At 42.1% G+C, this 13,218-nt stretch overlaps 1 protein-coding gene across 2 annotated transcripts in view; it reads left to right on the forward strand.

The window, feature by feature from the left end:
• Positions 1-13,218, forward strand: part of LOC126175555 (slit homolog 2 protein) — a 632,187-nt gene that overhangs the window by 609,331 nt on the left and 9,638 nt on the right. For both annotated transcript variants that reach the window (XM_049922402.1, XM_049922404.1), the window contains one exon: positions 8,528-8,667. In XM_049922402.1, coding sequence (XP_049778359.1) covers positions 8,528-8,667 — 140 coding nt within the window. The remainder of the gene's footprint in view (positions 1-8,527; positions 8,668-13,218) is intronic.

A 13,218-nucleotide genomic window follows, 5' to 3' on the forward strand; every position in this document is an offset into this window, starting at 1 on the left:
TATTGTTATCACAGCCATTCTGTTCAGAATAACTCAGAAAGACAAAAGCTAAAAGCATTCGAATATTTTTTACACTGGTAATAGTTTTTGGTTCTTTCGATGATTTTTTTAGTTTATTTTGTAAAGTTTAGAACTTCTGGTTCGCACCTTGACACGTTGGCGCACTCTGATCCTGTAATAGACTGGAATCTGGCCTATCAGATTTAATGGGACAGGAATTCCTTGTAAATACCTCGCTCTGACGGATTTTAAGCGGTTTCCCACATGGGTCTTGCACTCCAGGATCGATGTACAACAGAAATCCAAGCGACACCTAAATCGAAACTCCTTTTTCTACTTTAACTCTCTTCATTCCACTGCTTCTTTACGGAAGAGGAAAGATTAGGGTTTCATTTGTCGTCAAGGGGAGGTCATTAGAGAGGGAAGAAAGGCCCTTATAGGGACGGAAATCTATCGCGCCCTTTCAAAGGAACCACTTCGGCAGTCGCCTTAGGCGATACACAAAATCCAAGGTGGGTGGACGGACGGGAATTTGGTCTGCTGTGGTCCTGAATGCAGTCCACTGCATCAACCTGCTCCGTCCTCAGCTCGCCTCTCTTCATTTTGCTCACCAGTTTCCTGACTGCTTTGATGTAGCCGGCTACGACTTCCTCGTCCGTGCCAAGCTCCTCATCTCAGAGCAGCGCTTGTCCCCAACGTCCAAAATACAGAAGACGTTCACAAAGAACGTTATTACAGATCGAGAGGTTCCGGAAGTCGCCAAGTTTTATCAAGTGGTCGATGCAGTTATTACGTGGTTACCTACAATCGATTTATGCGACAGCCCTGCACGGAGTGCCCTTTCCTTATCGTGATCGTGTTATTAACGATTTCAGTATACTGTTTTCTGCTAGAGCATAGAAATTCATAAATGTAATGGTGGGAGCATTCCGTTTCTCGGATAGTTGGCAATAGCTGAGTTTCTAATTGGTCTGTCTTTGTGCTTTGGTAATCACAGCTGATCTGTCCTTGTCCCGGTGATATACCACATAAAGACCAAATACACCTCCCCTGAGATTAGTGTTTGTATCCTCATGCCATGTGCGAAGCGTTAAAGATCTACATGAATGCATTCTTTGTGTAGCATTTTGCGATCAAGAGACTGCGACACGCATATCCACCTGCCACACGCCTGCTTTCTTTGGCTCGAATGACGCGTTAAGGTATATGGGAATGCAGGTCGGTACTGCATGGCTGTCGGTGCGCGTAACTACCCAAATACACTACTGGCCATTAAAATTGCTACACCACGAATATGACGTGCTACAGACGCGAAATTTAGCCGACACGAAGAAGATGCTGTGCTATGCAAATGATTAGCTTTTCAGAGCATTCACACAAGGTTGGCGCCGGTGACGACACCTACAACGTGCTGACATGAGGAAAGTTTCCAACCGATTTATCATACACAAATAGCAGTTTACCGGCGTTGCCTGGTGAAACGTTGTTTTGATGCTTCGTGTAATGAGGAGAAATGCGTACCGTCACGTTTCCGACTTTGATAAAGGTCGGATTGTAGCCTATCGCGATTGCGGTTTTTCGTATCGCGACATTCCTGCTCGCGTTGGTCGAGATCCCATGACTGTTAGCAGAATATGGAATCGGTGAGTTCAGGAGGGTAATACGGAACGCCGTGCTGTATCCCAACGGCCTCATAACACTAGCAGTCGAGATGACAGGCATCTTATCCGCATGCCTGTAACGGATCGTGCAGCCACGTCTCGATCCCTGAGTCAACAGACGGGGACGTTTGCAAGACAACAACCATCTGCTCGAACAGTTCGACGACGTTTGCAGCAGCATGGACTATCAGCTCGGAGACCATAGCTGCGGTTACCCTTGAAGCTGCATCACAGACAGGAGCGCCTGAGATGGTGTACTCAACGATGAACCTGGGTGCGCGAATGGCAAAACGTCATTTTTTCGGATGAATCCAGGTTTTGTTTACAGCATCATCATGATCGCATCCGTGTTTGGCGACATCGAGGTGAACGCACATTGGAAGCGTGTATTCGTCATCGCCATACTGACGTATCACCCGGCGTGATGGTATGGGGTGCCATTGGTTACAAGTCTCGGTCACCTCTTGTTCGCATTGACGGCACTTTGAACAGTTTACGTTCATTTCAGATGTGTTACGACCCATGGCTCTACCCTTCATTCGATCCCTGCGAAACCCTACATTTCAGCAGGATAATGCACGATCGCATATTGCAGGTCCTGTACGGGCCTTTCTGGATACAGAAAATGTTCGACTGCTGCCCTGGGCAGCACACCAATTGAAAACGTCTGGTCAACTGGCTCGTCACAATACGCCAGTCACTACTCTTGATGAACTGTGGTACCGTGTTGAGGCTGCGTGGGCAGCTGTACCTGTACACGCCATCCATGCTCTGTTTGACTCAATGCCCAAGTGTATCAAGACAGTTATTACGGCCAGAGGTGGTTGTTCTGGGTACTGATTTCTCAGTATCTATGCACCCAAATTGCGTGAAAATGTAATCACATGTCACTTCTAGTATAATATATTTGTCCAATGAATACCCGTTTATCATCTGCATTTCTTCTCGGTGTAGCAATTTTAATAGTCAGTAGTGTAGTAATCGTATAATGTTACATGCAGAAAGGATCTCTGAACACACCTACAGACAGAGTGTGAAACGTCCCTTAGAACACTTATACACGACTGTGCTTAAACTAACACACAATATTTTTTAGCGCAACGCAATCTGACTTTCAAAAATCCCTACAAAAGAAAGGCCCTGACTAACATTAACCTATACCTTTCCCCATTGAAAGTCAAATTGCGTTGCGCTAAAAAATATTGTGTTGGTTTAAGCACAGTCGTGTATAAGTGTTCTAAGGGGACGTTTCAAGTGTTCTCCTGCTAAAGGAAGCCAGCGGGCTGTTCTTCACTAAGACTTTTCCACTAAGCAACTACGACAATGATTCGAGAGCTCAACCGCCTGTATCGATCACAATGATTTGCTAATAGGATACAAAGTCAGCAAACTCTGCATAGAACGTAGGACGAGTCGTGTGTCTGTAGCTGTAACTTCCAGTCGTAGGTCAAATCCATTCCGCCGCAAAAACATTAAGGGCCATTTCGTTATTCTTCCCACTCGAGTTGCTGAAATCGACTAAAGCCGCTTTAGGTCTATGAGCTAAACCAGTAAGAAAGATGTTCGCCTTTGAACTTGATATCTAACACTTTGTAAACTGTTATGTTCGATTCTTTTTCAGCAACTAAATAAACATCTTCCAGAACCTCACGCTGACATCAAGTGTTCATTTTTCCAGAGAGTATCAAACTTAGACTACATAACTAAGAGATCGCCTTTTGATCCAAAAAGATCTTTCAGTTCGGTGCCGAGTGTGTGGAGAGAATCGCACCAAAATCAAGCACAGTTTTTGTTGAAGTAATGGTAGACGCAGAACCACCATTTTGATAACGTTTTGCTAGGAAAGAACGAAAGTTTACGACGGTTTCACTTCAATGTTCGTGGTAGCTGTACTTGCTCATTTTTTACTTATTAGATTCTACACGTATTCATACATTGATGTCCTTACACTGCAGAAACACGTAACACAACCTTAGTGTACTAAATATTGTTTTTAAGAGTATTTTGTATGTCACAACTCTTCCAATGCTTCTTTATCTCAATAACGCGTAAAATATGACTGTGAATTTGCTGTTGTCACTATTTTCTCAAAGCGTTGCAATATACGATGGTGGAACACTATAACCAGAATGAAAAAATCAGGCATGGCACACCAGAGATAACATCAATGTAAACTATGGCCCCTGATCTACAACCAATACATAGAACTCTCATGAATATAAATAACCAAAGTGCACTAACACAAACGAGCCTGAGGCGAGGCATGGTTGCGAATTTCTTTGTTGATGAAATGGAGAGTGCATTGAAGATATATCAGACCCATCGGAGCCACTTGAAAAACTCACTATCGTCTTAATATAGATTTGCACCAGAATCAGGACCTGTTTTAACAGAAATTGCTTTCGGTTAAGCCGGCTGGAGTGACCGAGCGGTTCTAGGCTCTACAGTCTGGAACCGTGCGACCGCTACGGTCGCAGTTTCGAATCCTGCTATGGGCATGGACGTGTGTGATGTCCTTAGTTAGGTTTAAGTAGTTCTAAGTTCTAGGGGACTGATGACCTCAGAAGTTAAGTCCCATAGTGCTTAGAGCCACCCAACAGTAGACTCCATCAGTAAATATTAAAAAATTACGTATACATGCTGGGGTCTTCAAGAAGTTGCAGCCTGCACGTATAATTCAGTGTCTGTTTTGATGTATTTGTAATATTGCAACCACCAACGAACTGTTTGTTGAGCGATAGGTCATATCCTACGTCTCAATTAATTTTTACCTTATGAACACTAAGGTTTTACCAAAAGATTACTTGGAAATTAAGTTTTAGAACACACTGATTAATACTATTCTTTATACATTCTGAGACAAAAAATAAATAAAAACGACGTACTACGAAGGAATTATCCAAACGTGACAGAAATTGGTAGATGTAATGTACATGTACAGACAAATGATTACAATTTCGTATGAACTGGATGACTTATTCGAGAGAAAGAGGTTCAGAAATCGAGCAAGTCTGTAACGTGTTGGTTCACTTTTGGCTCTTATTCATGTAATAACTCTGCTTGACATTGGTTGACAGAGTTGTCAGATGTCCTCCTGAGGGATATTGTGCCTAATTCTGTCCAATTGTCGCATTAGATCGACAGAATCGCGAGATGTTTGGAGGTCCCTGCCCTAGGGCTATAAAAGTTCTCAATCAGGGAGAGATCCGACGACCTAGCTGGCCAAGGTTGGGTTTGGCAAGCACGAAGAGACTCAGTAGGAAACACTCGCCGTTTGCGGACGAGGATTCTGTTGTCGAAGTATATGCTCAGAATGGCTTGTCATGAAGGGTAACAAAACCGGGCGTAGAAAAGCGTCGACATACTGCGTACGACAGAGCATCACTTCGGGTTGTCGGGCCATATGGCGGGCGATAGACAGGTTGGAATTCCACGGTTGTTCAGAGAGTCTCTAGACATGTCTTCTCTGGTGATTCACCCTCATTTCGAAGCGACACTCATCACTGAAGACAATCGTACTGCAGTCAATGAGATTCCCGGCCGAAGGCGAGTCTTGAGGCGCCCCAGACAGCGGAGGGATACCAACCTCACTGTCGCCCGCCATACGACCGAACTACCAGGGGCCCTATATTATATCGTTCATACCGATCGGTGCAGTAGGTTAGTCTCGGTATTGACGTCATTTTCGGTTCTTTATCTGAACTTCCTATTCAGTAAGCTTCTGAGACCTGCTACCGAACGGTCCTCCCGCCGATTTTTCGACAACTGTACCGAGAGGTTTAGGATTTCGGTGCGGCCCTGTCGTTCGATTATCTGTCGTTTATTTACACCTATAATGTGTTATTTTAAACATATTCAGCGGTTTTAGCTTTGGATTTTGTGATTGTGTTACTAAAGAATCACCACAGGACATGTACGGTTGCAAAGTGAGTTCATAATAGACTATTTTCCATTGTTAGACATATGGCGAGATTGTTACTGTGAATGGTTACAACATCAAAAAAAATCTGTCAATATTCTCCCAAAATAGCTGTTAATTTAAGCGATTAAACATTAAATATCAAGACATCGGTTCTGCTTACGTATATTACATGAGTGTTAGCTGAAATTCTAGTAACTTTGCGAGACTTTTTCCGCAGATGGTTTACTATTTAATTATCGAAACGCGTTCAAAACTTTTAAGTAACAGTGCAAAGGAATTTTGTGAAGCCTGATAGAGGAAACCTTCCAAAATTTTATGCATTTACGGCTTACACCCGCATTATTCGGCAACGAAGTCAGCCTGCATCTCCCTGGAGTGGAATTACATAAAATAAAGCGGCGGCAGCATGTAAGCTGTAGTAGAGAAGTTGGTAAGGCGCCGAACTGCCGCGGTAATGGATGTAGATTCCTATACTACTGGATACGAATTTTTTTTTCTCTCTCTCTTCGTGTTTGCAATGCATTCTGAGACTTCGTTAATCGTCAAAGATAAGCATTTTTCTGAAATATTCGTTGTAATTTATATGTAAGAGCACGCTTTCTCAGTAACGAGTATCTCCGATTTCTTTACTTCCATAGGTTCAAAAAATGAAACATGAAATTACTGTACATGAAACAACTGACTGTGACATTTATACTTCTTCTTGTCACAAATAATTCACCATTTTTTTCGGAATACGTAGCGATTTGCGAGAGCGTGGTCAGACAGGAACCTAAGAGCACAACGTAAATTACTGCGAATGAGATTAGCAGCAATCGTCTTTATACTTTATCTTGTCAAAATTATTTATCTGCGATCTAATCGTTAATAACAGCAGACGGAGATGAAAGGTTTCCGCCACAATAATTTCAGACTAAATGGTTGAAATGGCTCTGAGCACTATGGGACTTAACATCCCCGGTCGTCAGTCCCCTAGAACTTAGAACTACTTAAACCCAACTAACCTAAGGACAGCACACAACACCCAGTCATCACGAGGCAGAGAAAATCCCTGACCCCGCCGGGAATCGAACCCGGGAACCCGGGCGTGGGAAGTGAGAACGCTACCGCACGACCACGAGCTGCGGACAATGTCAGACTATACAACCATATATGAAACATTTTGATTCATCAGATGCGTGTTGCAAACTACTACGAACTTGTACAGCTGCACTCGCCACAAGCTCTCCAAAAGGCGATTTTATAAATTTTGTTTTTATGAACCAAATCGTTGATGTATCAAATAGGGAAGTAGGCTACTTCATCATTTGGATCTCAAGGAGCAACCACAGCCACATGCTATGCATCTTCTTATTCTTTTACACTCTCTTAAACAATTTTTCGGGCTCTTGGAGATGTGTTCCGTCTATGCAACGAATTGAAGGCAGTTTATTCCCATACGCGTTCCGCCTATTTTATGTGCGTGCATAATCAAGAATAAAGGAAGCGAAACGCGTATGGCAATAAACAAACTGCCTTTATTTAGTTGCTTAGACGCAACATACCTCCATGAATTTTGAAGGAACAAAGGAACGACGGAAAACAGGAAAAATGACGAATTTTTCGAGTGTTTCTATATGTGTACAATGTGGTACAATACTCCATTCCTAACTCATATTCCCAGGCGTAAAATCCAAAACAAGACGTCGATGTGAATAAGAATAAAATGACATAATGTGACATTTACGACAGTTTCCAGAACACAGTCAATATTCTGCATTCATGGAAGTCCGTGGTCAGCGAAATTTGAACAGTATTACTTACTCTAATCACACTTTTCGGTACTGTGAAGAATGGCATGCCTGTGTCGGCTGCTAGCCTCTTCGATTTCGTGCTGCTGTGGCTCTGCAGTGCGCATGCGCTTATCTGAGGCAGATTGCTTCTCATTGGCTGGCGCGAGGAGAACTGACAATAGCGTTTCGGTTCGCTAGGACCGTTCGGCATCGCTTTCGAAATGCGTACTGAATAATGTTGTGACCCTGTTTCGAAAACAAGACCATTCGGTGCGCTTACATACCGAACCGATCGGAAAAAAGGCGGAAAGATAGAGAATAGGGCCCCAGGAGTGATGGTCTGGGATTCCATTTCTTTCCATAGCAGGATGACTTTGATTGTCATCAGCGGGTCATTCACAACACAGCAGGACGTCGACGATATTCCTCGCCTCGTTTCGTTCCCCTTCACAACAAGCTATCATAGGCTTATATTTCAGCAAGATAGTGCCCATCCGCACATGGCGAGTGTTTGTACTGCTTGTCTTCGTGCTTGCCACACCCTTTCTTGGCCAGGAACGCCACCAGGTCCCTCCCGAATTGAGAACGTTTGTAGTATTGTAGGCAGGGGCCTCCAACCGTCTCGGGTTTTGACAATCTAAAGCACCACTTCGACAAAATTTAGCACGATGACTCTTCAACAAAACATCCTACAACTCTGTCAGTCAATGCCAAGCCGAAAATAATTGCCTGAATAAGAACCGTAATTAGACCAAAGCGTTATTGGCTTACACAGTGAAGCTCTTTCTCTTGAATAATCATCCAGTTTTTCTGAAAATGTAATCATTTGTTTATCTGTACATTACATCAAATTTACTAATATCCGTACCATTCGGATAATTCCTTCGTGGCGCGCCTGTTTCTTTTTTATGAGTGTATTTTTCCCTAAGCAACACAAATAAAATTTTATGTTTTCAGTTCCTATTATTTGTTATGATATTTTACCGGCCACTACATGCTCTGTGTCTCCTTATACAATATACGTTTTTATAATCGTATGATGTACCACATGATTAATAATCTGCAGATTGTATGAAATGTAAATTTAATAACTGATGAAGAAGTGAAAATGTATAATCTCTCAGCTGATAACAACACAGCGCATTAATTAATGGAGGGATTTTGTGTTTCAGCATCAAGATATTGCCTGCCATGGTCTTCGACAACCTGAACTCGCTCGAGACTCTCAACTTGCAGAACAACAAGTTGACCCACATCCCGGAGGAGGTCATGGAGCCTATCATGGATACGCTGCGCGTCGTCGACATTATGGGTATGTGCTGTACCCACTATAAGTGAGGCATGGAAAATATTTGCTTTACATGTCTATTTTTTCAGTTATCATATACTCTAATTGGCATCGGCTTTCATTCGAGCTGACGCTATTTGTCTCACTGTTGTCCTATTTCTTCTTTCTTTCTTTCTTTCTCTCTCATTAATCTAGTTGTCTATTTCTGTTTCGCACTCTCACTTCCCTAGTATTCACTGCGGGAATATTTGAGGTTTATTCACATTAACACGGAGAAAATTTTACTTAGCCAGCGGTACTGCTATGAAGTAGCTAATCTGATTTAGAAAGCCAACAATAATAGGCAGGATATTCCCTGTACTAATTGCATGCACCTCTAAAACTGACTTCCTATGACGCTTTATACAGAAAATAAAGCAGCAATAGGTTTATCAGGTTCTCCTAAAATGATGGCACAACAAATTTTAGGATCGTTTTAAGTTGTTGACGTGTCTTTCAAATGGTTCAAATGGCTCTGAGCACTATGGGACTTAACATCTATGGTCATCAGTCCCTTGAACTCAGAACTACTTAAACCTAACTAACCTAAGGACAGCACACAACAACGTGTCTTTCCAGCGAGAAAAATAGCTCACTTGAACTGTAACATTTGTTCCTTGACATTCCTACTTCGGATCATCATAATGAAATAACATTAAACATACACAACTGCTGCTAATTCACAAGTATCTTGGGGAGTTTGGCTAGTTTTTTCATCTCAAATGCTAATGGAATGTACTACTCACTATTACAGAGAAAAGGTAATGCGTTATGTATGCTGGAACAGAGAAGATTTACAATAGAATTTCTTTGGAAAGATAGTTCAGTTTAATGAGTCCATCAATTTCTTTTGAAAGATTCCATCTTAATACATATTTATAGTTAAAAAATGGAAATCCAAATAAGAAAAAATTTCCAGTGACCAATGGACACTCATTAGTCTGTCGGACTACACCGAGGTGATGCAGTGGAATCGCTTTCGTCAAGAAGGGGGCACAAAACACCGCCTGTTCTTTTTTATTTATGCCTTCCGTGATTTACCTAAATCGCTTCTGGAGAAAGCCTGGATGTTATCTTAACACGCTATGCCTGTTTCCTCAGTATACATTTTTCAGCAGAAGAAATCCTTTGTCTAAGTGACCACAGTATCGACGAGACACTAAGCTGTAACCTGCCTTTATTTCCGGCCAAGTGCATTAAATATATACCTCTGAAGTTCTGCTTCCGCCCGCGTTACAAAGTCTGTATTCACAATCCAGATAAATAATTTATCAACAAAATGATTCAAATGGCTCTGAGCAATATGGGACTTAACTTCTAAGGTCATCAGTCCCCCAGAACTTAGAACTACTTAAACCTAACTATCCTAAGGACATCACACACATCCATGCCCGAGGCAGGATTCGAACCAGCGACCGTAGCGGTCGCGCGGTTCCAGACTGTAGCGCCTATAACCGCTCGGCCACCCTGGCCGGTAATAATTCATCATTTCATTAAGTTGTGAGCCTGGGAACTGATAGGGAATAGCATTATAATATCTTGGTTCGAAATTAAATTATAAGTCTGTGGTTATAATTTTCGAGAAAAATTTTAAGAAATCGATATTTTTTATTTCGCTAATTCTATTCACTGCGGTACTACTCTGGTGATTTATATAGTTAAATTCTGGTAATACTGAACCCTCGCACGATGCTTCATGGGAAAGGGGTGAAGGTGTACCACTGGCAGAGAAACAGCACCAGATTGCGAAACAATTCTTCTCCTAATTGACATCGACCTACAGTCTGGAACCGCTCGACCGCTACGGTCGCAGGTTCGAATCCTACCTCGGGCATGGATGTGTGTGATGTCCTTAGGTTAGTTAGGTTTATGTAGTTCTAAGTTCTAGGGGACTTATGACCTCAGCAGTTGAGTCCTATAGTGCTCAGAGCTTTTCTTTTTTTATTTTACATCGACTACTGGATAAATATTGCTTCCAGATATCTCCACCCATTTCGTTCAGCTGCGCAAGTCCAAGTTGCTCTCGCGTGGTTTCTGATTTAATCTACCGAACTTCTGTCACATTACGTTCTCGTTATTTTCTTAAGCACTTAAATCCAATAAAAAAAATCCGTTAATCGATCTAGCATTCGTTCAACTACCTGTATGTTCAGTCTACCTCCATTTCATTTCCATTACAGCAATAATTATGCTCTCTACTCTAGTTTCTTTCCGAATCTGTTTGGGTTTTCGCTCTGCTACTAATTCCCTTCATGCATCTCTGTATTGTTCGCTTAACAACCCTCGATGTTTTAATAATTCCTCATTATATACCCACGTTATCTATAAGTGTTGGTACACAAAGACAACAAGCTTTCCTTTTCAGACACAACAGGATAGCCCCAGAAGGACAATAATTAGTTAGAAGTTGCAACTTATTTGTGGAGCAGCATAAAATTCCAGCCAATTTGAGCCCTTTCTTCTTAAAAGTTAGATGTTTGAGTCTTTTTGGATTCAGATTCATAAAATAATCTTTGGCTTTCTTTAACAGCGAGTGAAATGTGTCCTCAGTTCAAAGATTAGCCACAATTGCTTGGTTTTCAGATCTTATCATTTCGGATGCGTTGAAATTTGGATGATGTAGAGATCTAGATAGCTCTTTCGATATTATAAACGTTTCAGTAGCATCTGTCATATTTAAAATTGTTTCAGACTTTTCGAGAAGTCGCTAGTATTTACACGACTGTGACAGTCTTTTGTCTCTTATTGAGCTCCACTGCATTCTGACCCTGTTTTCAGGACACACACACACACACACACACACACACACAAAGTCTTCGTTGATACTAACTTTTGCGGTCTACTGCGTCGGACGCACTGGAACTCAGGTGCAGTTTTCGATTCGTCTCGTCGGCACCAGAAGGTAGTTCCACATCTAAATTTACGTTTTTCCTTTCTGCGGACGTTGCTGAATGTGTGCGACAGACTAATGATCAGAAAGGCTTTGATCGCGTATTTTTCATTTTCTTTGCTTTTCTTTTCCAGTTTCCTGAACGCATTCCATTCTTTGATTTCCGTTGACTTCTTCTGGTCAACGTGTAAATAAACCTAATATGGTCATAGTGGTTAGCGCGGGATCCGTAGTGCTAACGCACTTTAATTTAAAAACCATTACCTGATTAAATTTAGTCGAGGCACTGAAACAACTTGTCTTGGTTGACTTTGTTATGTCCATTAAGACGGCAAGAGAAAACAGCCGACAGAACGGTGAAATACTTAAATACCAACCCCTGCTTCGTTTCCATAATGAGAAAACTGTTAACGCGCTAAACGACGATGTAGTAGCGTGTCAAGACTGGCAGATCGTGAAAAGAGTGCGGTGTTGTCACGGCCTCACGTGGATCTGAGGTGGTACTCATATATGCACTGGTTGGTCGGATAAGCCTTTTCGTCTCAGTTAAGATTTACGCAGACACGAACAGTACAAAAAACACGTCTATATTCGAACACTAATACTCGGAAAAATTTCAACACTCTTGTGCAGTACTATCTGATCAAAAGTATCCAGACATCAGTTAGTGGGCATTAACATCAGGTGTGTCCACCCTTCGCATTAATTACGGCTTGAGCTGTGCTAGGGACGCTTTCAACGAAGTTGTTGAATGTCTGTGGAGGAAAGGCAGCCCAGGAGCCGAAACCAGAGCAGGTAGTGATGTTGGACGCTGTGGTCTGGAGTCAATCAGACATTCTCACTCAGTCCAGAGGTGTCCCGTCGGGCTCAACTCGGAACTCGGGACAGACCAGACCATTTCAGGAATGTTTTTGTCCGTAAGGATACAGTTTCAGACATACTGGTTCATGACCGGGTGAATTGTCATGTTAATACAAACAATAATCGTTCGGAGCTCTTCCTCTGCTGTATGTAGAACACAATGTTGTAAAGTATCTCCATTTCCTTCTTCATTTGGTGTTCTCTTAAGTGCAATAAGGGAACCACATCCTAACTACCAAAAACACCCGCGTATGATAACATCACATCCTGCATATTTATCTGTTCGCACTACACTTTATGGCAAGTAACGTTCTCTAGGCATTCACTAAACCCAAAATCCTCTAGAGGATTGCCATAGTGTAAAGTGCGATTCTTCAGTACATGAAGCCTACCTGGTGTTGTTTTAGCTGGGGTTGCTCCTTCGCGTTTGCTCTTAACGATTACATCACCAGCAGTTGACTTGGGTAGCTTTGGAAGGGTTGAAAGGTCTCTGCTAGATTTTTTAGTAGGGTGACATCCAATGACTAGTCCCAGTTCGAAGACACTGAACTCTGCTGAGTGACCCATTCTGTTACTATTGGTTCTCTACTGACAACATAATACTTCCTGTCCCCTTTTATAATGGCGGTTTGCCCCACGTAAGATACAGTAGCCAATTCCGCATTAAATGGGGGTCTACATCACAAGTATATTTAACCAGTAGTCGCCACGTTTAGAAAAAAAATCCACATGATATTTCTACTGAAAAAGGAGTATTTCGGATTATGTATCACTGTGTTTCTCAG

Source organism: Schistocerca cancellata, chromosome 3 (assembly GCF_023864275.1).
Source record: "Schistocerca cancellata isolate TAMUIC-IGC-003103 chromosome 3, iqSchCanc2.1, whole genome shotgun sequence".
In the NCBI taxonomy this organism is placed as follows: domain Eukaryota; kingdom Metazoa; phylum Arthropoda; class Insecta; order Orthoptera; family Acrididae; genus Schistocerca; species Schistocerca cancellata.